The 26,283-nt window shown below is 39.1% G+C and overlaps 4 protein-coding genes across 4 annotated transcripts; 2 read left to right on the top strand and 2 right to left on the bottom strand.

The window, feature by feature from the left end:
* Window positions 1-3,346: 3,346 nt before the first annotated feature.
* On the top strand, window positions 3,347-4,417 carry LOC103992129 (sphinganine C4-monooxygenase 2). Its single transcript, XM_009411723.3, has 2 exons — window positions 3,347-3,636; window positions 3,714-4,417. The coding sequence occupies exons 1-2, from the start codon at window positions 3,415-3,417 to the stop codon at window positions 4,248-4,250; spliced, it is 759 nt and encodes a 252-aa protein (XP_009409998.1). The 5' UTR covers window positions 3,347-3,414; the 3' UTR covers window positions 4,251-4,417.
* A 1,506-nt stretch (window positions 4,418-5,923) lies between these two features.
* Window positions 5,924-10,005, bottom strand: LOC103992130 (probable galacturonosyltransferase 9). The gene is made up of 2 exons (XM_009411724.3): window positions 8,585-10,005; window positions 5,924-6,461 (listed from the first exon to the last, which is right to left on the bottom strand). Exons 1-2 carry the CDS (start codon window positions 9,866-9,868, stop codon window positions 6,183-6,185), a joined length of 1,563 nt encoding a protein of 520 aa, XP_009409999.2. The 5' UTR covers window positions 9,869-10,005; the 3' UTR covers window positions 5,924-6,182.
* Window positions 10,006-12,904: 2,899 nt separating this feature from the next.
* LOC135679107 (pentatricopeptide repeat-containing protein At3g26782, mitochondrial-like) lies at window positions 12,905-18,077 on the top strand. The gene is made up of 2 exons (XM_065192527.1): window positions 12,905-16,726; window positions 16,851-18,077. The coding sequence occupies exon 1, from the start codon at window positions 12,910-12,912 to the stop codon at window positions 15,034-15,036; it is 2,127 nt and encodes a 708-aa protein (XP_065048599.1). The 5' UTR covers window positions 12,905-12,909; the 3' UTR covers window positions 15,037-16,726; window positions 16,851-18,077.
* On the bottom strand, window positions 16,349-17,375 carry LOC135679109 (gibberellin-regulated protein 6-like). Its single transcript, XM_065192528.1, has 4 exons — window positions 17,226-17,375; window positions 17,065-17,109; window positions 16,908-16,941; window positions 16,349-16,701 (listed from the first exon to the last, which is right to left on the bottom strand). Exons 1-4 carry the CDS (start codon window positions 17,373-17,375, stop codon window positions 16,520-16,522), a joined length of 411 nt encoding a protein of 136 aa, XP_065048600.1. The 3' UTR covers window positions 16,349-16,519.
* Window positions 18,078-26,283: the final 8,206 nt, after the last annotated feature.

Here is a 26,283-nt window from a genome sequence, read left to right on the forward strand (position 1 = left end):
TAGTTTTAAGTTTTACGATTTTTGTACACCAATCTTCGCACGACGACAAACATATCTTTGGAAAATTAGGGATTTTGTTGTTAATGTTCTTTCGCTGTGCATGTGATGTTGCCCCTAGATTTCCTAATAAAGTCTTGTCGACACGTCGATCGATTCTCCGGCTCGACGTCTAATCTTCTACATGTTCCATTTCAGCTCAACCTCTGATTCTACTATTTTAATCGATTTATTTTTTCCTGATTAAAGCTAGTCTTGCATCATTTAAACGCACAATAGATTGTAACTCGTCAATTAATTTCATCATCAAAATATGAGATTCAACAAATACAACTCCTACTGCACTCCTCAAGGCCTAGCAACATACTAAACTCGTTGTGCACTTTAACTTTCTATGGATGTATCATTTTCATGTTGAAGAGAAAGTTTCAATGCTCTATAGCATCGAGTTTCAATCGCCTTAGGATGGCTATGAACATTCTATCATTCGTATACAAGCCCTTGTATGACTACCGAATTCTTCAAGTTAGTACTTGTCCTCACCTTTGTGAGCTTTATATAACTCTTTCGATCGCTGAACAATCCATTCCACTTTGCATGGTCTCATCCTTTACCAATTGCCTCGCTTGCCTTGAGCACCATCAAGTATGATTGCCAACGTCGAGTCGTAGCTCGAACTCAACCATCCCAACCTTTGTACGCTATGTATTCTTCCTGACTTACTTGTACTCGTGGTGCCTCTTACGCGAAGGGTTGGTCATTCCTCTAAATGTCAATCTCAAATGCCCACTCTTCTTAATGACTCATTTTCCCTATATCTTCAGACCTATTTCCCCCAAATGATCGTGCGTGCTGGCTGCCCTCAACACAACCCCACAAGGTCACTCACGTTTGCATGCCAAGTGTTTTTATGTGTGCTTGTCTCGCTCTGATATCATATGTCATGTACTTAGCTAGTTTTGCCTAAGTCGTATGGCACCCTTGCATGTCCGTCACAAAAGTCAACCTCCCCGAAACCTTCCATGGTCCCTTGGGAGATACAAAAGAGAAAACAGGTTAGAGAAATCGTCTTATTCAGGATCCACAAGTAATCATTTCAGCAAACACTTTATAGTCAATGCAAATTACAAACAGACTTCATAAGCTCTAAATGGTCGCACAACAAAGGATCCAAAATAGTCCATTATAGATCGAAAATCCCCACAAGTACCCACATGATACAACCTTTGTTTGCAAGCCTATGATAACCACCAAAAAAAAAAAAGGGGGGGGGGAGGCTGCTAAGCCTACTATCAACTTTTTACGTATCGTACAAAGATATGAATATGCTTAAGCATTACATTAAACAACTCGTTTACACGTTTGTTCATGACATTAGTTTGGTACATACAGTATGTATAGGACTAGAATGAAGTATTATAACTTAAGACTACGAATACCAGAGGCTGAAAATGCCCGCTTCTCATGGGATTCAAACTATTTACCGAATGCATCCCCACTTTCGATAGATTATTTAGATTTGATATTAGATAGCGCATATTTATCATTTGCATGGATTTATTTTCGAGTCAATACAAGAACATTAGTTTTTCACACGATTCATCATATTTGTTGGGAGGACCGATGGAGCCAAATGTGAAAGATTTGTTTCCATCACAAACTGGAAAGCTCACGTTTTATGAATCTTGACATCCCTTATATGTAGAGTGATAGAAACGAGAATGAATTCGATTAGAAGAAACCTAATGCCAAAGCTGTAGCTATTACTATTTTTTATGCTAAAATTCAAGGATATGTTTGGACGAGTACGTGTGATCAGATGGAAACTAAATGATGCAAACCTTCCATATGATGAGTAAGAATTAGTACTTGGTTTAAAATAAAGCTTCTCTACTTCTTCAACGTTTAGGGAGGCTAAGGACGCCCCGATGGAGCAATTCCACATGACGATCCTCTTTATGGTATCTTTATCTAAAATAGGATTAATTATATAAGATAGTACCTTATACAGTTAGTTATCTTTAGGATTAATCTTTATACTTACAAAATTAAAATATATAATCTTATTTTTTTCTCATGCATCTGTTAATAGAAATATAAAAAATAATACTAAAATAGGATTAAAAAATAATTTTATATTTTTTTTTTTTCTTCTGTAATTTATATGAAAGCAATAGTCAAACTAATAATTGTGTAGTAATAAACGGATGAGGAGAAAGTAAAATCATAAAAAAGAGATCCTTCTGGCGAGTATTTTATTTTCTAATAAAATCTTCGAAAACATAGAGAGAAAAAGTAGAATAATTGAATACTACTGTCTCACTTCGTTTTCCAACAAAAAAATTTTTTATTTTAATTTTTTTATTTTGAACGATGAGAATAATATTATAAAATTATCTTTTTAACTCTATTTCAGTATCATTTTTTACATATGGCAATACATACGATGTTTTTGTTAGCAGAATCAATAACATAAATAAAAATAATGATAAATATTTTATTTTTATAAATATAAAATTTTTATATAAATTTTGAAAGCATAAGGATCTAACCTAGTTTCAATCACCAATAACTTTCTCCAACGAGTCGGACATGAGAGGATTTCCAACTCAGCCACCAATTATCCTGTTGATGCTGATCTTTAACTTCATCATCGAATGCGAAGGAACTTTTTGCTTGATAGTGGACACGCAGTGTACGTCTGTGTTTAAACATACCAAGGGAACCAAGATCATGGGAGGGTGCGTCGGCTGCCACGCCCCCAATCCAACACCGGCTGAAGAGATAGCCATTCTCAACGCATCATGTCAGGAAGAAATATTTTTCGCCTCCAGAGGCCTCAACCATGAAGACTGTGCTCTAGTTGACTTTCTAGATGCCTCAACCATGAGCAGTTCTTGGCCTGGGCCGAAGTCTCTGCTCGGGTTGACTTTTTTGCACGGTTCAATTCCTCAAATGAGTAATTACTAGTTTTGCTTAAGAAAATAATCACCAAGATTTTATGCTCTCAATCCCAAATTGGTAGAGGATAAAAAGAAAGGAGAAACCCGCCTTGTTCGACATGTACAATTAAGCGATCTTTTGGGCACGGTCACAACTCATTAAAGGTCAGACAAGGTTGGCCTCCACTTAGCATATTTGTTTCTTGGATAGTACACGACGGGTTAGTGCCTCAGCCCACAGAACGAGTTGGAAACCAGTTGATGCCCATGTGACTCTCCCCCGCCCGCCTCCATTTACTTGCATGCCGCCGTCTCTCCTCCTTCCATTGGTTTGACAGCATGGTCTGACAGGAGAATCCGTCAAAGACAAAACCATGGACATCTCTCTCTCTCTCTCTCTCTCTCTCTCGCAGTTCTAACTCGCATTATATATCGAACCTCATAACTGTCATCTTCTCTATCAGAAGAAGCCGCCATGGCTTGCATGATTTCAGATGAGATGCTGGGGACGTTCGTACCTGTTCTGGTTTACTGGGCCTACTCCGGGCTGTACGTGCTGGTCGGATCCTTCGACAAGTACCGGCTGCACTCAAGGAAGGAGGAAGAAGCCAAGAACTCAGCCTCCAAGGGGAAGGTCGTCGTCGGCGTCCTCGTTCAGCAGGCGTTCCAAATCGCTGTCTCCCTCCTCCTCTTCACGGTAATGAACGTAAAAACCAACTTGATCTCAAATCAGGACGTGTTCGAGTGTCTTACCTTTGGCTGGATCCCAAGCAGATGGCTCCCAAAGCCGAGGCGACCACCGCGAAGCCTTCCATCTTGGTGGTGGGATTGCAGTTCGCGGTGGCGATGCTGGTTCTGGACACATGGCAGTACTTCATCCACCGATACATGCACATCAACCGGTTCTTGTACCGCCACATCCACTACAAGCACCACAGCCTCATCGTGCCCTTCGCCTACGGGGCTCTGTACAACCACCCGCTCGAGGGGTTGCTGCTAGACACGGTGGGCGGCGCCATCTCCTTCCTCGTCTCAGGGATGACGCCTCGCACCGCCATCTTCTTCTTCTCCTTCGCCACCATCAAGACCGTGGACGACCACTGTGGGCTGTGGCTTCCGGGGAACCCGCTCCATGTGTTGTTCAGCAACAACAGCGCCTACCACGACGTCCATCACCAGCTCTACGGCGGCAAGTACAACTTCTCCCAGCCATTCTTTGTGGTGTGGGATAAGATTCTGGGGACTTACATGCCGTACTCGCTGGAGAGGAGGAAGGATGGGGGGCTTGAAGCAAGACCAGCAAAAGACTAGCATTAGGGATAACATTTCTTCGTACATCTTGCCTGCAGTTCATCCCACCAACCCTGTGGATGCATATATTCCATATTCTATCAAATAGATGATAACCATTAGAGCAGTTTGTTGTGGACAATAAAAGCATGAAGAAATGAGAAAGCCAACATATAATATTTCTGCAAGAGTTATTTTATGGTAAGAGAAGACTGAAATGTGCTACTCGGGTTGCCCAACCAAAACTCTCTGGGTGGAATACTTCAACACCAGATGGATGACATTATCAACACCTGCAACACAGCTCCAACAGTATTGACGTTTATGGTTGGGATTGACGAGGACCTGCCAAGAAGCTAATGAATGCAAGAGACTCTGGAAACACAGTCGTAGTTGGAAGCAGTAAACATATACTTAAAGCTAATAATGTGACAAGTTCCTCCATTGATGTCTTGTCTCTCTGTAGATTTAACTCAAGAGAACGTAAAAGAATATATATAGAAAATGAATGAAGATGAATCAGAGGATGATTTGATTGAATTCAACAAATCAACATTCCATCACTTGCTAAGATATAAGCCTCTGTTTCTTTATAAATAAAAAAAATGCAAGGGTTGTTCTACTAATTGATAGTTTCACCTTTTTTTTTTAATTAGACCACATAAAAGAGCAAAAGAATATTTGGGAAAACATGAAACTATGTAGTCAATTGAAGATATAATCCTCTAATTATTTCAGCAGGATTGCTAACCATATTAAAATGTTGACCTAAGTATCAGAAAAAAAATAGCCTGTAACACAATCATATCATCCATGTTCTCACCTTTAGTTATCTGACAAGCCACTAATTAAATCTCTCCTCTATAAAACCTAGAGCACATTGTGCCATATTCCCAGGTAACCACCATGAGAAGCCAAACAAAGAAGGTTTAGGAGGAAATAAGATAACTCTAAGCACCCTAAAAGACAATATTTATCTAAAAAACAATACAAAAGAAACCACCAACACCAATAGAAGAAAATAGAATGATATACCTGATATGGGTAACTTATTCGCCAATTTGAACTCATGTTCACGTATCAAAAGAACTGAACAATATGAAGTAATCAACAAAATATTCAAGCTACAGACTAAGGTAGTATTTTTCTTGGTATTTTACCTTTGTAAAAATATGTATTCTCAACAATACTTTTCATTTGTTAGTGCAGATCCAGAAGTTCTATCTAAGAGAAAAAGGCTCGTAAAAGAGAATACAAATATATCTCAGAGCTCAAAGGAAACAAGAGCATTCAAGTTTCTTACAGCAGTTGATTTAGGCCAGTAAAGAAATGACGAAGCATGTTATAAAATTTTCAATGTAAATTATGTGCATCCTGTTAGCTAAAATACAGAAATGGTAATAAAAAATCAAACAAACAATGGCATTCAGGTTTCAATATGCCACCATCTAATCTTCCATTGCGTTTTCACAATTGATATATGAGAAATCCATGACAGTATAGCATTTCAACATAGAATGAAGAACATAAACAAATTTAATGTGTTCAGACTGGCTCCACCAAACAGCATTTTCTCCCAACGTATAAAAGTGATTACGGACATAAAGCTGAAAATTTTATGCAAACATATAGCAAGTCACTGATCCTACAAATTAAAATAAAAGAAAATTATAATAAAATAACATCATGGTCGATAAGAAACATCAAAATTTTATTGCCCAAAAATGACTTCATTCATTGTCATATGGGGGGCTACAGATCGCAATGGTGGAAACATCTACACAGTGGAAAAAAATAAAAAAGGAAAACAACTATTGGCAAATGGCATAACCAGAAAGGACATCTTTCCATCATAAAATGAAAATATAGGGCACTTTGCCCAGCATCAAAAGTACTAATTCTAAATCAAGTACTCGAAATCCTTACACAGGCGAAGCTCTATGTTATTCTGAATTAGATGCCAAAGTTGCAGAGCTGCAGGAAATCCATTTCGGTATCAACATACTTTGTCCAGAGATGCTTGTATTGGTTCAGGGCCACATCAAGCCATGGTTTCATGTTCCCATCAAAGTGTATTACAGCTGCATTTCGAATCTCATCAGGACTTACACTTGGATTATAACCAAGACCCATAACATGCCAAGTCTTATCCAGTGGCTTTGTGGTAGTGTAAAAGGTAACTAGTCCAGCTGGAAGCACAGATGCCGGGTTCCAGAGAGTTCCATCTTCATTCTGTCATAATGACAGCATCGATCCAGATGTCAAGCAACTAAAGTTTTTCTTTAAAGAATTTATAGACATTGGCTAATTGAAATAAATAAATTGAAGATCCAGGAAAACACTGAATAAATATCATTTAAACATAACAGAAGGATACTATCAAAGAGCTTAGAAAAAATTTAATGCTAAAAACATTATGAGAGGCAATAAGCAAGAGGAACCCTAAAAATGCTCTCAAAGGTGAAGCAAAGGAAAAGTTAGCAAAAATTTAGGACAAAAGACAAAAGGAACCTTTCTGCAATATTTAGGATTCAGGCATGGACATCTAAGTGCAACCCTTGGGTCATGGTTAGGTTGCTTGGTTTGAGCCACAAAATCAAGTGATATTCTGTTTATTTAAGTACTATGTTACTGGAATATGTCTTTTGTGATGAACAGGTTACAAACTCTAAATAATAGCTTGCATATCATCAATATATATCACAAGATGTAACCACATATTCTTTTTACCATAAATATATCTTAAGCTTTATTACATATAAAATTTATTTAGAATATCTTTTATTGTCATATCTGTGTCATATTGTACCATATTTTTTCAAGATTTTCCATATCCATGTATTCAAATGTTTTTGTATTGAATCCTACTAATATTCCATATCGGTATATCCATGCTTCATAACTGAAGCATATGAAGCCAACCTTAACATGTCACTGTGCTGTAACTACAGCCTCAACTCTAGCAGGTCATAAGAGTGTTCAGTCTGATCTAGTACAGCATTATTGTTGTAAACATCATTATAGATTTCTCATTGCTAAAACTTTAGACAAATCTCTTTTCATATTCCACATTCATGCCCTGTGGCTTCTTTCCAACATCATCAATGTAACTCTATATGGATGTTGACATGTGTCCATGCAGGCGCAGGCAGACTTGACTGTGACATCATGAAACGATAATCTAAATTGATTTCTACCTTGGACTGGTTGAAGCCAGTATACAAGAATTTTCACCGCTGGTAAAACCAAAGGATGGCATTGATGTAAAAAGATGAAATCTGAGAAGTGTGTGTTCTCTGGATGGGAACTCAATCATCAAAGGCTCATCTAAATTGCTCCCTTTCTCAGAGTGGTTGAAGTCAGTAGATAAACAAGTATTTTACCACCGCTAAAACCAATGGATAACATTGATGTTATTATACCAAATCTGAGAAAGATGTTTACAACAGATGGTAACTCAATCTTAAACAGAAACTTATCTGCTGTTATAGTAAGAAAAATAGAGGAGGAAAAAGATAAAGTGGAGTAAAAATAATAGGAAAAGAGAAAGAATCTTAAGCGTGCAGACAAAAAGAGATAATAATGCTTTAAGGCTAAAGAAATAAGCTCACTTCCACTAAAGACTCATATAAAATTTATTCATTCTCAGTTGCATACTCAGATTTAAATTTTATTGATCCCACTTTAATCCTTAAAGGCCTATCAACAACCGAAGTACCCTTTCCCTCTCAGATGAGGATATAATTTGAGCTGTTGTATGTACATAAGCACATAGATAAACTATTATTAACAAATCAAAGCAAGGATCGAAATTCCATATAAAATTACAGAAAAAGGGAAGTCTACTAACGAAATAGACAATACTTAGAGTTAACCTAAACAAACCTCAACTACATCAAGATTAACTGCTGAGATTAACAAAGCATAAGTGCAGCACAGTCACACTAGGCAGATAATAGGTTTAGTGGCACCTATACCAGATATGTAAGCTTATATTACTTCATAAAGATTATCCAAAAGCATAATTACTTCTTTTGCATTTTATGATTGTTTAAAACTTTTTAGCCTGCCAAGGGTTTGGAGGAATCCTATAGTCGTAGCTCAAGTGCAGAAAATAACAATGTGAACTGTACGATTTCATGGAGCCAATAAAATATCTGGATAGCTTTAGTATAACTTCAGAAGGAAGGGAAAGTGAGAATAAGATGTCAAATGACACGAAGGGATGTGAATTCTCCATGGATCACTCACGAACTAAGTGATACAACTACATAAATAACGTTGAGACACTTTTAGGAGAAGCAATTTTGTAAAGGAACTGTTCAGAAACATATGAAGAAGGAAAGAAGTCTCACCAGGCTCTGATACTGATGGAATCGATCGGTGCATCTCTCCCTCCTCCATGCATCGAGGTCAAAGACGTTCACGCCGTAGGCCCAAGCGCACGCCCTCGGGCTGAATTGATCCCGGACTTGAGGAATCGAGAAGTTCAAGTACCTGCTGTACCTCCTAAAACCACCGAAGCACGTTTCGACTGCCCCGTTCACCATGCCATCCAAATCGACCCGCCACAGCCCTGTTAGATCCTTCTGCACCACCACGTCGTCCTCCAAAAGCACGATTCGCCTCAGCTTAGGGTACATTTCGGGCAGGTAGAACCTCAGGTGGTCCAGCACCGACAGGTCGCGCCGCCCGCCCTCGACCATCCGTACCACCGGTGAGTAGGAGGAGTTCAAGAACCCGAACTCGGCGAGAGACCTCACCTCCACCTTGGCGCCGCGAGCCGGCGGGCGGCGAACGAACCAGACCTGCATGGCCGCCAGGTACATTGGGTCGGTGACGACATGGAAGACGTGCTTCGAGGGCTCCTCCGCGTTCTTGATGGCGGAGTTGATCACCACGGAAACGGCGATCACGTTGTCGGAGAAGATGGCGTAGTGGTAGAGGTCAGGGTCGGCGAGATCGGCCGGGGCGACTGAGGCGGCGCGGCGGTAGGTCTCGGGGTGGGCGATCCGCTCCTCCATGAGGCGCATGGCGAGGCAATGGAGGCTCTTGGGGGTGGATCCGGCGGCGATGGAGCCGGCAAGAGCGCCGAGCTTCTTGGCACGGTGGAGCTGCTCCCGGACGGCGAAGATGGTGTCACGGAGCTTCTGGATCTTGAGTTGGGTGTCGAAAGCCTCCTTGGACTCGCCAACGAGCTGGCGGGCGAGCTTGATGCGGTCCTTGGCCTCCTTCTCGAGAGGGCGGAGGGCGTCTTCGTCGTCGACAGGGGCGGCGAGGCGGGTGGAAAGGTCTGAAAGAGTTGCGGCGAGGCCCTGAAAGACGCGGAGCTGGCGGGAGGAGTCGAGCTTGAGGCGACGGGCGTAGGCGGCATAGGCGGTGGCGAGGGCGGAGTGGTCGGCGGCCTGGCGGTAGATCAGGTCGAGACGGGCGCGGAGGGGGTCGGAGGCAAGAAAGCCGCGGCGGCGGACTGCGGCAGAGGCGGTGTTGTGGGAAGGGGGAGAGGAGGAGGAGGAGGAGGAGAGGATGGCGGAGAGGGCGGCGAGGGAGAGGAGAGTGAAGACGGCGGAGGCGAAGACCTTGTAGGAGAACAAGGCGCCGAAGCCTGTGACCGGGCGGGCGGGGCGCATTCCGGCCATCACACTGTTCGATGGCGGTTTCTCCGCACCAGATCTTAGACGCGCTACGTTTGGCTCTTTGGCATTGATGAGATAGTGGCAGTGGAGATTGGGAATCGGAAGAAGTGGCGAGTGGAGTGTGAGATGGCGTCCTACCAATTATTATTGCTATTAGAACCATGTATTGTCAAATCCCATGACTTAGAAAAGGGGTCTTTACAGCTGCATTCTATCATGGTCCAGAAATAGTGTCTTTATCCTCACTAATTTATATTCCTTGGTAAACTGAAATGCTTCACATATTTTTTTCTTTAACATCGGTATAAAAAAAAAAAGGGTTAATTACAACTATTTTAAGTTTTAAATTTATCATCATAATATAATTTTAAGGATATATTTTTTATTTAAAAAAAATAAATGCAAAATATGATATTTATTTTAAGACATTGCCATCAATAATTAAAATAAATTTTTAGGTGCGATTTTGAACCGATCTACGAGTTTCAATTGATTATCAAATTATAATTAAATGATAAAAACTATTTAGATTTTGAGAGGGTATACATATGATGGACTTATCTCTTCACACATGAGAATTTGCAACACTGATTTCTTTATATCGATAACTTTGCCATTAGTTACCTCCTACTACTCATTAATGTACCGATGAAATCTTTAATTTGTAAGAATATATACAACAATTGTTTGATGCTATGAATCGGTTTTAAAAAGGAGTAAAATGTATTTAATAATATTTTTTCTTAAGAAAATGTGATGAGAGTGTTCCTTCGTTTGATCAAGATTCGAATTACATGTTGTGTATTATTTATTATACTGCATATAAATTTCTCCAATGAATGTGTCTGACTCATCCTCATTTCCTTTAGTCCTTCTTTAACGAATTTTACTGATTAACTATTTTATCTTGGTTATTTATCGTAATAGATCAGATCAGATCGGATCTGATCCACCCTCAACGCTTCTGTTTGCATAAGATAGATAGCAACTCAAATCTAACATTCTTATCCGTCAATGTCAGGTATAAACATCTTCTATCCATCAGAACAAAAGAAGAAGAGTTGCTTACAGCTCGTAAAAGATAGTGTAATCATTCAAACCCAGTTGAGCTTCTTTGTGTGTGTGTGAGTGAGCTTACTGCAGATGGTGGAAAACGCAATCATTCATCCTTTTCCTTTACCAGCTCTGTACAAATATATCTCTGTGACTAAATCTTTAAAGCATTAAACAAGAGAGAACCTATCCAAACCAAATCATAAAAAGAAACATAAAGAAACTCCAAAGGAAATGAAATGAAATCTTTCACTCTCTTGACGTCCCGCAAAGCCTCTCACTTGGCTACCCGAGGAGGTGCAGCTTCAGCACCGGTTGTGGATGGGATCCGACCCTCTTCGAACCCTTCGTTTGCTGGTGCTGTTGGAATCAAATGATGAAGACTTGGCTGCTGATTTCTTGCCGGCGTCGACATTGGCAAGGATGCGTCGGTTCTTCTCCGCTAGTCCACCTTCTTCACCATACCTGAGAACATGGTCGACGCTTCGCAGGCCGCAGACCATCTCTCCATCGGAAGCTAGTAACACGACGCACAGAAGAAACAGGAGGAGCTTATCGAGGTTGAAGCCGCCCATTGCCCCTCTACGTCGATGCAGAAGCTCGAGGCGATTCTCGTAAGGCAGTCCCAGCAGATCCTTCTCTTCTTCATGTACCCTATTATGCTGGTCTAAAAGCACAAATAAAGCTCGGATTCACTTCGGTCATGTACCTGCAACGCAAGCAAATCCAAGGCTGTCTTAGAAGATTCTGACAGGCATGAGTAAAGGGATTGGAACACACAATCCTTGGGAAGATAAGCATCTTTCCACAGCTTCCCTTGCCTCTCATTCCTTCCATCTCTCCCTCCTTCACTAAGCAAGTCGTTAAAGAGAGCTGTGGGGAATAGGGCCACCACCGACCCCCAGCACTTGCTTTATCCCCATCCTGTGATCTCCTCATGCCTTTACCTATCCTCTTTGAACCAGGAAGCTCCCTTATCCATGCCCTACCAAGAGAGAGAGAGAGAGAGAGAGAGCTTCTTGTGCCGAATTCCTTTTCTTTATGCGTGCCTTTCTTTTCACTCTCTCTCTCTCTCTCTCTCTCTCTCTGTGTGGATTTGTTGAGCGGATAGAAATCTCTATTTCCCTTGCTGTTGATTATTAATTCTCTTTAGCTTTTTTCCCCAACTGTTCTTGAAGCATTACACCCTTCACTTTAAGAAAAACTGAGGGGTTTGCATGAAGGAAAACAACTGGTATCCAAGGCATGCAGGAAGACCAATTCAAAAATTCCACCAATAGGTGGATTTGTGCTTTTAAATCTAGAATAAAGCAAAAGAGCAAAGCGATTACTGTTGCTGCTTTCCATGGCCACCTAGCTAAGGGTAGAACTCATCGCAATATACGCATTCATTCCATACATGTTCGTACATATATGCGAATCTACGTTCCTGAGACCTACAAAATATACGCATGCAATTCGCAATTCTCACTTGTGAGAGTCTATCCTCACCATGTATAATCAAATATGAATCAAACTCTGCGATATCTGCTTGTGCACGCGGAGGAGGAAAGGATACTACGAAATATGTTTAGTGTAGTGCGTCTATGTTCCTTCTCTTTATTTATAGAACAAAAATACTTCTTGTTTATTCTAGAGAGAAATCCACTACTTGTGATGATTATATGAGCAAATAAAAAACGAGAAGAAGGTAAAATAAGAAATGAAATGAAATGATACACGGTCATCATTGATATATATATATATATATATATATATATATATATAATTTTAAGAAAAATCCCAATTCCTCAAAGGTAATTATTATATTAGAAGTATATTAATGTCATCTAATGATGTCGACCGATTGGTCTCCACCTCAATTGGCTCGTACGAGACCGAACAGAATGCGTCAGTTCCAGGGCATTTTGATCGGCTCAACCATCCACGTGCATATCGCGTGATATTACTCTAATGTTAAGGATTCGTGTTTCAGACCACGGTAAGTTACCATGTTCCCACGGAGCACCGTTTTTCGCGCTCTCCACCAATGGCGCTCCAACGCGGACGGACCACCGGCGCTCCCGCTGCCGCCGGAGCCCAGCTCATTTGCCACAGCCGTCAGGAGCTCCGCTTCGCTCCGAGTCTTGAAGCCCCTTCACGCCGCCGTCCTCCGCCACCACCCCGACGACCTTGTCCTCTCCGTCGCCCTTGCTTGCCGCTACTCCCAACTTGGCCTCCCGCGGGCTGGCCTCTCCCTCCTCTCGCCGGCTGCTGCCGATCCTTCCCTCCTCCCGGCCGCCGATACCTTTTTCTGGAACCTCCTCGTCCGCGGTCTTGTCGAATCCGGAGCCCACGATCGCGCTCTCGCTCTCTACCGCCAGATGCGAGAGCCTCGCGGTGGCGCTCAGCCCAATAATTTTACCTTTCCCCCCGTTCTCAAGGCCTGTTCCTACCTCGGTGACTTCGAGGAAGGCGTCAAGGTCCATGACGACGCCGCGGAGCTCGGCTACGACTCCGATGTTTTCGTCCGCAACTCCCTCATTTCCATGTACGGCAAAAGTGGCGCTTTGGACACTGCGAAGAGGCTGTTTGATGAAATGCCCGATAGAAGCGTGGTCACTTGGACCGCGATGATTGGAGCCTTCGCTCAAAATGGGCATCCAGAGGACGCGCTTGCATTGTTCCGTCGAATGCTGGAGGAGCGAGTTAGGCCCAACAGAGCGACATTCTTGACAGTGATGCCATGTGTTATCAGGTGTCATGATGCTGACGACTTGCATAAGCTGATCATCAGGTACCGTCTGGAATCACAAGTGATTGTCCAGAATGCAATCATGGGCATGTACTCAAGGTGTGGAAAGATTGAACAAGCACGGAAATTGTTCGATGGGATTGCTGAGAAGGATTTGGCATCTTGGAGTTCGATGATTGAGGCTTATGCACGGGCCGATATGTTCGAGGAAGCCATGAAGCTATTTCGAAACATGAAGTTACTTGAGATTGTGCCAGACCGGGTGACACTTCTCGGTGTCACTTGTGGTTGTTCCAATTCAGCAGTAGCATCTCTAAGGCATGCACGGCTTATTCATGGCTTTGCAATTAGGAGCTTACTGATTGAGGATTTAATGGTCGAAACAGCTGTAATCGATAGCTACGTGAGACGTGGGAGTCTAAGCAGTGCTCGTAGAATATTTGATCAGATGCGAGAGAAGAATTTGGTGACCTGGAGCACTATGATATCTGGGTATGGAATGCATGGGAGGGGAGTGGAGGCGCTTGAACTATTTAACCGCATGAAGTGCTTGATGAAACCAGACCACATTACGTTTGTCTCTGTGCTCTCTGCTTGCAGCCATGCCGGCTTAATTGTTGAAGGTTGGCAGTGCTTTAATTCTATGACCACGGAGTTTGGGATTGTTGCTCGTGCTGAGCATTATGCATGCATGGTTGATCTGCTGGGACGAGCAGGACAGCTTGAAAAAGCTAGAGAATTCATTGAGAAAATGCCCATAAAACCAGATTCTAGCGTGTGGGGATCCTTGCTTGGTGCTTGCAGGATTCATCCAGATGCAAAGATCACAGAATTGGCTGCAACCTCGCTGTTTGAATTGGACCCTCAGAATTCAGGCCGTTACATTCTATTGTCAAATATCTACACTTCTTTGGGGAAGATTGAAGAAGCCCATAGCATTAGAGTTCTCATGAGAAAGAGAGGGGTGAAAAAGATAGCTGGTTACACTGTCATAGAATTGAACAACAAGCTATACAAGTTTTTAGTTGGGGACTGTTCCAACCCTCAATCAGATTTGATGTATAGGGAACTCGAGAGATTGATGGACAGGATTAAAGAGGCAGGATATGTGCCAAATACCAACTTTGCATTGCATGATGTGGAGGAAGAGACGAAAGTTAAGTCGTTGTATATGCACAGTGAGAAACTTGCTATTGTTTTTGGGCTTATTAACACGGGGCCTGAAAGTACCATTCGGATCCACAAGAACCTGAGGGTTTGTGGAGATTGTCATACTGCTACCAAATTTATCTCAAAGGTCACAAAGAGGAAGATAGTCATGAGAGACTCACATAGGTTTCATCATTTTAGTGATGGGGAGTGTTCCTGTGGGGATTACTGGTGAAGAGCATCATCACTCTTTGTGGTTAACATAGCTGGCCTGGGGAGCAAAGTGCATTAGAAAATTGGTGGCAGAGCACTAAATTCACTTTGCTATCTACCCTGAGAAATTATTGGCATAGCTAATGATGTGGTTAGCTTATCTCTACTGCTTATAGGAGAGATTTTTCTACTAGTCGCACAGACTGATATCAATGAGAGACTTTTTTCCTTGCAAGCTATCATCGAGCAAACCACACAAGATCAACAAGTCAAATAGCAACTTGCAAAATAGATTGCAGAATGGACATCTGATCTTTAGCTTCTTTCAAGGACACAAGAAGATCATATTTTCACGTCCAATGGTAGAAGAACATCCTTCACAGAGTAGTACACCTTAGAGATTAGGCTCTGAAGTACTGCTGTAGTATTTTCTAACCAAACCAAGTGCCCAGTGTTATATCTTTATACTGTTATTTTGTCGATAACTATTGGGAAATGCTATTTGAACTGAGCTCCTAAATTAGAAGCATGGAATAGATGATGATTTGGTGAACAGATGCCTCAGCACAGTAGCCTAGGTGGTTTATTCTTGCAAGCAATTCAACAGCATGCTATTCTGTGTATCCTAGTGCCATTTAATTTGGTTGTTGGATCTTTACCAACGTGCTGGAACAAAAGTATTTATGGCTGCAGTTGGACTCAGAAGGTCTGGTGAAAGGTCACAAATTGCACCTGCATGAGTTATTTCGTCTTGGTCCTCGAGCAAAGTGGATAAGTTGACAGATCTTGACCTCAAACCCAAAGAGTAAAATCTTTAGAGCAGATTCCTGAATGCTGGCCTGCTGAACTTTGAAATTTTAGTGTTTATTATTCCCTACCCACCATGGTTTGATTGCATCCTTCATGGGATTGATTTCTTTATCATAAGTAACTTGTGACAACAATTTCAATCCCAAGCAAGAGAAGAGTTTTGTTTGAGTTTGCTATGACGCCTTCGTTATTATTTTCAGATGAACTCCGGAGTTGGCCCACCGGTCGATATACCACCACAAGGGTCACAAGAGACCTGCTGTTTTCTCCATGAGAAGTTCTGCTTGCATTTTTTTTGCTGAAGCTCTGAAGCTTTTGATATAAGGTACCATCATTACGAGTTATCTAAATTTAATTTGAGCCTTAACTGTAAGCTCCTTTTTGACTTAGATCCTACTCCACGTTGTCTAAGGTAAGCACAAGACTGGATTATAGGCTTCGTAGTTTGTTTTCATTAGAACAACAACAGATCATTTTGGTAGATGTCTTATATAAGATCGTTATCGGTTAATAACGAGTGCAAATGAAAAATCATAAATACTGCTGCTTCATCCATATTCTGTGTTGCCTCTTATAAACTCGGCAACGATATTGAGGTTGGTGGGCAGCTCATAGTAAAACCAGAGAACATTCATTAGTTGGAATGGAATGCTCTAACAATATAAATAGGTTGGAGAAGCGGTAGTTGATTCAGTTCATGGGCATTTGGGTCCTCCTCTCTTGGTCTTCCAGTTGTTGTAGCAGGGACATTCTCCTTTGTTGCCATAGAAACCTGATGGCACGCAGAGGCACTTCATGCAGCACTTCTGGCAGAAGAACATGCATGGCTTGTGATACTGCGTCCTGGAGCACCTCCTCGTGCATTGAGATGGGCACTCTGTTCGAACGAATTTAGCACAAAGGTTAAACAACCAGCCTTCTTTTTGTGTCTATGAATTCATATGTCGTCCTTAAATGTTGTCTCTTAGAGATATTTCTTTTGCTGTTCAAAGATTCTAATAGGTTTCAATGCTTATATATGATCAGATCATTCAACATATTTTGTGAGACACGACGGATTGGAAAGGAAAATGAGCAACTCACGATAAGTTCGAAGGGTTCCTTGTCCATTTGAAGCCTGAAAAGAAGGTGGATAACAATAAGAAAATAAGGAAATCTATTGCTACAAAAATTTGTCAAGTACCGGAGAAAGTAGCTCAGAAAACTATATGAAGCAGAAAGATGCACTAAACAATTATACCGGCATGTACTCCTCTTCAGAATGCTCGGTTGCTTTGGCTAGCACCTGCAACAGGGAAAAAATGACAAGTTATGAAAAGGTATTCTTGTTTGGATCAGACTAATTGATCTCGAAAGAGCGAGAGGAAGAAGTTTGTTACCGTCAGTGGCTTTAGCTCTCACCTTTGAACCGGAGTCAGCTATGGAAATGGCCAGTAGAGCAATGGCCACAAGGACAACAAGCTTAGCCATGGCCTTTGCGCTTCCCAGATCTAGAGATCCACAGAGGAAGAAGAAGAGCAAGGAGATGCGTTGGGAGCTTGCAGTGGCCATAAGCGGAGATGTGCTCCTATTTATAGCTTGGATGGGGCAGACAGGTGTCCGTATGAACGGATATAAAAGAAAACGAAGAAAGGGCAGCTCCCACAGCAGCACTTTCACTGAAAGCGGCAACACTATTGGCCCTGATGGAATCAATCAACAGAACTCCTTGGATCCAAAAGCACAAAGTAAAAGCACCATGAACATTGTTGGAACACTGGGAGGCCTCATCAAGGGTTCCTTCAGAACCATCGACCTCGATCAAATCAGTCATCTCAATCGTTCATCAAATTAATTATTTGATGCACCTCCTTCTCCTACATGGATGAACCCAACCCCACCCATGTTCTTTCCTTCCGTAGCTGTCATCCTGCAAGAAGAGATCACTGTATCCACAGCATCCTCGTCTACATCTCTTTCCCTCGGGTTCTTCAGCTCCAAGCTCTTTAATGTGGGGCACATCCACATGGATGCAGATCGTATTATTGCCCTCTGTCACACTTTGCCAGTTTCCACCCTCTCTTTTGAGCAAAATATTTCACTTGTGTGAGTAAGAGAGCTGTATGGCTAACAAGTTGACATGTATCGGAATGCTGGTTAAGTTTTTATTTACCTTTTTTTTTGTTCTTTCAGTAATTGTTTTCACAAAATGCATTTCTCAACGCTATACTAAGATTGAAAATAGTAAAATTATACACATTATTCTTTGTCGAATCATGTATTGATGGAAGTTTGTGAGCATTTGGATCAGTCCCACATACTGTCAGAAAACAATGCATTACAGCATGATGTTAGTGGAGGATGGACATCAAGGTTGGTGTTGAGATCTAACACAGACACACACACATGAAAGAGGAGAACATATTCAATCGGCAAGAAAAGTGCGTTTGGCTGTAAAAATGAGAGATGGAGGTGGGCAGGGTGGGGGAGGGACAGAGGCCACGGGCGCCCATGTGCTTCCATCGATGGATTCCAAGGTTGTTCCCGACACTCGTCAAGAGAAGCCCTTAAACGCCGCTGGCTCAGTGACCATCTATCTGCTCGCCCTCTGTGGCCTCCACATGCACAGCAGACCTGCTGTCCCACGTTGCCCACTTCACTTCATCCTCCTCTGTGTCTTCTCCTTCATTCGCCTTCAATCATTCTGATATCAACCCAACCAACATTGCCTACCATCTAAGCCAGTTTGGGCTCGACTGCATAGGCGCCTACGCCTTAGCAAGCAGCAGTTTTGGGTTCTCATGGCCCTAAAAGTAGAGAGAGGCACACAATGCAAATTAGTACATGAAAGCTTTCCTCTCTCTCTCTCTATCTCTCTCTCTCTCTCTCTCTCCCTCTTCCCCTTTTTTTTCCAGCAATGAAATGTCAATAAATCTATAGTATTTAACAAATACCTTTCATTCATGAGGATGGTTTATGTTAAAACATATAATGGACCTTTTCTTAATAACTTAAGTTTTTGAAAGTTGTGGTGACCCAATTAAATTTTTAAGATGATGTCAAAGGAGGTTATGAGTTTCAATTGTATATGTCATGTTTAATTAAAAATATATATTGTCGATAATTTATATAGGGATCAATCGTGAATAATTCGAAAGAAAGGGATTAATGTGTAAATAAACCTAAAATTAGTGAGTGTGCATATAAAAAAAAATATAGGATTGGGCGTAGAAAATATAATTAATTCTCAAGGCCATTTTTAATGTTTTTAGAAAACAAACAAATCAATTGGTATAGTTTTATTTTTTTCCGACATAAATATATTCGTTTAATGAACTCTTATTTTTGGAATTATCATTGTCAAATATTAGGTAAAAGGCTACTTGTTCTCCATCGATTTTTGGATCAAGAAATAACAATAGCGAGGAAGTAAAATTACTGCTAATAAATTAGCTCCTTGTTGTTCATTTCTTACTAATAAGATGACATAGATGCTCAAATCGTGAGATGGGATTTTACATTACATTTTCAATTATAATATTATTTTTAAATATTATTTTTAATATTATAATATTATTTTTAAATAATATTATTTTTAATATTATTTTTAAATCATAGAAAACATTGTTACACATTATCAAATGAAAATATTTTTCATTCTAAAATATACACACTAAAAGCTTAGATTTTAGAACCTACTTTGATCTTACTATTAGTCAAATGAACTCATTGCTTCTATAGTGTTGGGAATGGAGAAGTAAGGAAAAAACAGAATACTACGATGTAATAAAATCATCATGTAACCACTAGATCATGATAACTATCTAGATAGATAACTATGAATCAAATCTTAACACTCTCCCTTGATTCATTCGTTCCACAATACTTCATTGTTATGACTCCACTTGTCTGAAGTACTCTTTAGATTATTTAAAGCTCCTGCACAATCACTATCGGTGAAACCAAATAATTTACATTTAAATTTTGTTTTGAATACTCATTTTAACCCGATCGCTTTCTTTTCTTTCGGTAGATCCATTAGTTCCCAAGTTTCATTCTTCTTAATTGACTTGATTGATCTGAAATTTCTTGGAGGGGTTTCATCTGAGAAATCCGAATTTGAACTGCTATTGGGTGAGGTTGACGATGAACAGGATCTATCACTTGATTCTGCGGAGTATCTAATTTTGCTGGAGTGTCTAATTCTGCTGGAATTTGCATTTGTGTTTCACCTTTATTGGTCTCCCAATTCTAACTTGTCCTTTCATCAAACATAACATTTCTATTAATAATAACTTTACCACTAACAGGGTTATATAATCGATATGCTTTCGATTGTAAAGAATAACAAATTAAAATATATTTTTTAGATTTTTCATCAAGCTTGTGATGATTTTGTGAATTCACCAAAGCATAAACAATACAACTAAAAATTCTTAAGTGTCTAACACTTGGTTTCATATCATACCAAGCCTCAAAAGGAGTTCGATTTATAACACTTTTTTCAAATGACCTGTTCAACCTTACTTCATGTGCTTCCAATGAACCTATTAGTTCATCAAATGAATATGTAGATAAATCTTTTGATTCCTCAATTGCGGTAACAACATGATCAAATTTCGGAGTTAAACTTCTCAAAACTTTTACAACAATTATATGATCAAAAAAATGTTCACCGTAAGATTTCATTTGACTAACAATTACAGTCACTCGAGAAAGAAAATCTTGCACCGATTCATTGTTTTTCATGAACAAAATTTCAAACTCACGACGAAGAGTTTGAAGTTTTACCATAATCACCGTTGATGAGCCTTGAAATTCATTTTGAAGTATCAGCTTGCTTTGAGGTTGTCGCTGCTGCTATTCTTGAGAAGATCGTCTCATGTACAGCTTGTTGAATGAAGAACAATGCCTTTGAGTTCTTCTTTCTATTCTCCCTCAGCTTGATTTCGTCATCTGGATCTGCATATCCATTCTCTATGAAGTCCTAAAGATCTTAAGACTTGAATAGAGTCTTCATCTTGATACTCCAAAATTCATAGCTTTTGCCTAAGAAAATAGGGATAAGAGGTTGATGTTGAATCTCGAATTTTGATGATGAAGTCAATTGTCATTTGTTGTCTAATCTATGTGTTGAGATAAGTGTGCAGGATTAACTACGATGAAAGTTAGATAGGCAGCAGGAGTTGCGCCGGAGTCAAGATCATGATCACGTTGGGAGTTCGAGAGTTCGACGGAAGTTCGGACGGTCGTCGGAGGTTCTGCGAGAACAGATCCGAGAAGTCCAGAAGCTTGCCAAGCGAAGCTCGTCGGAACTCGCCAAGTGGATCGTCGCAAAGTCCAGGAGTTTGCCGGAAGTCCGCAGAAGAATCACCGAGGGTTCATCGGATGATCGACGGAAGTTCGTCGGAAACTCGCCGGAAGAAGCGATTGACGCATCCGAGCAAAGCTGCAGAAATTGTCTTAGATTTAATCATAGTTAGCACGTTGATTAAGTTGGAAAATGGGAGGTGATCCCATTAGCTTAATCTTGGGGCAATTGGGCCCCTGAAAAGATTGAAATTGGGCCGAATGGAGCTAACCATTCGGACCCTGATTGCACCAGGAGGTGCAACCGCCTAGGCCAGGAGGTGGCACCGCCTGGGCTAAGTCTCCCAGCGAGACTGGGTGGTGCAACTGCCCCAGCCAGGAGGTGCAACCGCCTGAGCTCAGTCTTCGAGCTAGATTGGGCGGTGCAACCTCCCTGACAGAGAGGTAGCACCGCCTGAGCTCAGTCTTCGAGCTAGACTGGGCGGTGCAACCTCCCTGACAGAGAGGTAGCACCGCCTGAGCTCGGTCTTCGAGCTCTGGCAGAAAGGTGCAACCGCCTCAGTCAAGAGGTGGCACCGCTTGGGGCTCAGTCTCCGAGCCAGACTCAGGCGGTGCAACCGCCCCTGACAGAGAGGTGCAACCGCCTAGGCTCAGTCTCCGAGCTCTGCCAGGCGGTGCAACCTCTCCAGTCAGGAGGTGCAACCGCCTGATCCCGGAATTCCGGGATTTGATCGTTTTGAGCTCCAAATTTGAACTGGGTTGGGGCCTATAAATACCCCACCCATTCAGCACAGAAAACATATAGACCTACACCGAAATCTTGATTCTTTCTGTGATTCTAGGAGCTCAAAATCGTTGTAAAGCCTTTAAGTCTCCTCCTTCTGTTCTTTAAGATTCTGAATTGTAAAAGTGAGGAGAGAAAGGTTCTGTAAGGGTTGTCTCCTGAGCCCATCAAAAGGAGTGAAACTATAAAAGGGCAGTTGGCCTTCGCCCATTGAAGGAAGGCAGCTAGTTGACGTCGGTGACCTCGTCGGAGGAGGAAGCCAAAAGTGGAGTAGGTCAAGACTGACCGAACCACTCTAAATCTCTGGTTTGCTTTTATTTCGAGTACCTTATCATTACTGCAAACCTCCTACATAACTACTGCTCTCTGCGCCTTTACGAACAAGTTCTAAGTACTGATCTTTTCGAATCTATATTCAGACATAAATCTGTGTTTTTCGTACGATCAGCTTACGTTTGTGTTTTGATTCTGCAAAACTGTCTTCTGCGCTTTTTATGAACTAGCTTCTAAGTTTAGATCTCTTTGAAACTGTTTTAGACGCAAACTACGTTTAGACGTAAAACTGCGTTTAGACGTAAATTGCGTTTAGACGTAAAACTGCGTTTAAACGTAAACTGCGCAAACTGTGTTTAAACATAAAACTGTGTTTTAGACGTAAACTTCTTTTAAACGTAAAACTACGTTTAGATGTAAAATTACGTTTAGACGCAAACTGCGTTTAGACGTAAAACTGCGTTTAGACGTAAACTAAGTTTAGACGCAAAACTGTGTTTAGACGCAAACTGCGCAAACTATGTTTGGACATAAAACTGTGTTTTAGACGTAAACTACTTTTAGAGGCAAACTGCGTTTAGACGTAAAACTATGTTTAGACGTAAACTGAGTTTAGACGCAAAACTACGTTTAGACGTAAAATTGTGTTTAGACGCAAAACTACGTTTAGACGCAAACTCAGTTTAGACATAAACTGTGCTTAGACGTAAACTGCGCTTAATCTAAGTAATCTTAGAATCGGCTTTTACATCGAAATCGTTTTTATCGGACGAACGCAGCTTTCGTTTTTAAATCGCTGAAAGATTTCCGCTGCACTAATTCACCCCCCCCCCCCCCTCTTAGTGCTCTTGATCCTAACAGTTGAGACATGGAATTGATGTTAAATGTCATAATGCTCAGTTAAGATTGAAACTAGGCTTTGATACCACAATTGTTGGGAATGGAGAAGCAAGAATAAAATAGAATACTACGATGCAAGTAAAAAGAAACCTTTCGACTCAAAAAAACTGATGTAGTATTCAAAAAATAAGAGGATTGATAGGAACACTTACAAGATACCAAATGCACACAGACTCTATATCTCTATCGCTTCATGAACTAGGTCCTATTTATAAGACATAGTGATAACCACCCTATAACTACTAGATTGAGGTAGTTATTGAAACCACCCTATAACTACATCATGAAGTGGTTATTGAAATCATCATATAACTACTAGATCATGATAACTATATAGATAGATAAAATCAAATCTCAACAAGTTGTGGCTTCCTTGCGAAATCTTGTAATGTGTTTGTTCAAAGTAATAGTGTTTGAACTAATACCAAAACAAAACAAAAAAAGAATTATGATCTGATAATGCAATTATCTTCCTGAATTCCTTATGGTCTCGCTAGTTTTTTACCATAATACCTTTAATTTCTCTCCTATCATCCATGTATCCTGATCTTATTTTTCCATTCTATTTTTTTTCAAGAGAAAAGGTAAAAATTTCTATTTGTTCAATCAGAATAGATAACTCGAGAGGCTAAGCCTCCCTCTAAAAATCATTCATCCTAAACATTCTAGCAAAGTTCGTTAACCACTTGGATGGTTTGCTTCCAAAAATACTTTCTCGAGAGATACTAGCTTCACTGTACAATCATACGTTAATAATATGAGTAAAGGAACAGAATTAGTACCCAAGACCACCTACCTAATGTTGAAGGACTTAAATTCTTCTTCTGCGAGGACTTTTCTCTCTCAACTTTTAGTCTCTTACAGTGTTAAAAAGATTAGGGAGGAGAGTCGACCCAAGCCCATATACATGGCTTGATCTAGGTCGAGATGAGTTGAGGTTGGGCATATTTGTTGTTTGATTTATTATGTGTTGTTGTTTGATTTGTGTGTTGTTTGATTCATTAGGTTTTTCATAAAAATTATTCTTGTTTGATTATTATGTATTTTTGTTTCGTTCCTTTAGTTCTTTCTTTTTTCTTTTTGGTTGTGGGTGTCAAATGTCTTCTAATTTTTTAAGATCATGATCATAGAATAATTATCTTGATTATATCTTGGATAACTCATCGATAACACTTGCACGAGATCAAGAAATATATTTACGATAGTATTTGCACACCTCTAGGTTTATTTTCTAAATTTTTTATTTAATTTTAACATATTTTAAACTCATTTTGATTTAATTGAAGTATTATTTTAATATTATTACTCCACTCTATATTCTCGACTTAATGATTTCATTTTTTTTTTGTATTTCAAATTTAGATTATTAATTAAGCATAAAAAAGAGTAATAGAATATAAAAGAAAGAAAAACTCAATTTCAACACATTTAAAACATGTTTTGCTATAATAAGAGGATGTGTTAATATTATTGCTCCACTCCATGTTTCTCGATCTAAGGATCCTCATCTTGATTTTTTAATGATTATTTTTTATATTTCCAATTTAGATCATTAATTAAGCATAGAAAAAAAGAACATTACTGAAAGAAGATAGGAAGAAAAACTCAATTTCAATACATTTTAAACATGTTTTGTTTTAATCCAAGCATGTTTTAATATTATTGCTCCAACACCTACTTCATGTTTTATATTCTTTTTTTTTTTTTTTATATGATTAACTTTTTTCTTTCTTTTGTGTTTCCAATTTAATGATAAAGATAAGAATAAAAATATAATATCTTAAATGGTCAAATATTGGAGACCATATCAATAATATAATCTCTTAGACCGTAAAATATTCCATCAGTAGGATATGCTCATGCTAGCTTTATTGATAGTAAACAATACTTATAACTATAAAACTATTATTATACTACTATTACATGTAAAGATTTTAATATCATAATCAAAATTAAATAACGATAAATCAAGATCATATTTACATAATTTTAGATATCATCATCAATGGAATATCTTTATCGAATCTTGTAATATATCGTAGTTTATAAAAAACAACAACAACATCCATCTACAAAAGTTAGATTTACATTCTCATTTCTTCCTATCTTTTATAAGATAATGATTAGTAATAAAATAGGAACCACTAGCATATATATATATATATATATATATATATATATATATCTAAAAATAATAATAATACAACATTAGCCTGACTACTAATATAAATAATAGCAATTGTATATCATTAATATCGTTCCCCCTTTTATGTATTATAATATTATTAGTTTTTCTTAATACAGTTAAAAATGATCTTTATAATGTATCTTGTTAAGGTAATCTTATTATCACATTCAAATATAATATACGTATACATAAATATAAGATACTAAAAATAAATAACTTTAATGTTAATAATAATATCCACTCAAATATGTATTATCATCTCTTTTAGTGGTTGCTTTCAAATCCAATTATAAGAATTTTTTTTTTTAATTAGCTTCTCCTATCGATAATACAATAATTTATCACTTTATATTTTTCTTTGTAAATTGCCCCTTCAACTAACATAAATCATAAAGTAAAATTCTTATTGTCAAGATAATTTATAAAACCAACATCTAAAAATATTATCATTTTCAGTTGATCTAATCTCTTATATGCAAGTATATAATCTATTATTTTTTAGATATCCAATTTTTTTATATTTTTAATATTTTATTTCTAGATAACTCTAATATATATCAAGTATTTCGACTACAAATTTGATATTTAGTTTGGTATAGACTTGAGTATATAATGAATTTTCAATAAATCTTTTTATTTTTTAGATTTGAAATATTTTTTATTTGATTCTTTTTAAGTCATTAAAAAAATATTGACCTTGATTGAAATTTTTTCCTTTTGGCATTTGCTCAATAAATCTATATATATTAAAACTCTTCAATATTTGATCAATATATCATTTATGAGATAGTTATATCAATAATTAAAATATATTTTAAAAATTATTTAGTCAAAAATATAAGTTGTCTCAATCATATCAACCATCTTAAAATCCCTCTTGACGAGAAATTTTTTAGTTTCATATAATAAACTAAGATCATTATTAACAAATAAATTTCATCAACATAGAAGATCAATAAAATAAACTAACTTATATCGACCTCTAGATGTAAACATTAATCAATAGTATTTTTTAAATCTAATAA

The sequence above is a fragment of the Musa acuminata genome, chromosome BXJ1-7 (genome assembly GCF_036884655.1).
Source record: "Musa acuminata AAA Group cultivar baxijiao chromosome BXJ1-7, Cavendish_Baxijiao_AAA, whole genome shotgun sequence".
NCBI lineage: Eukaryota > Viridiplantae > Streptophyta > Magnoliopsida > Zingiberales > Musaceae > Musa > Musa acuminata.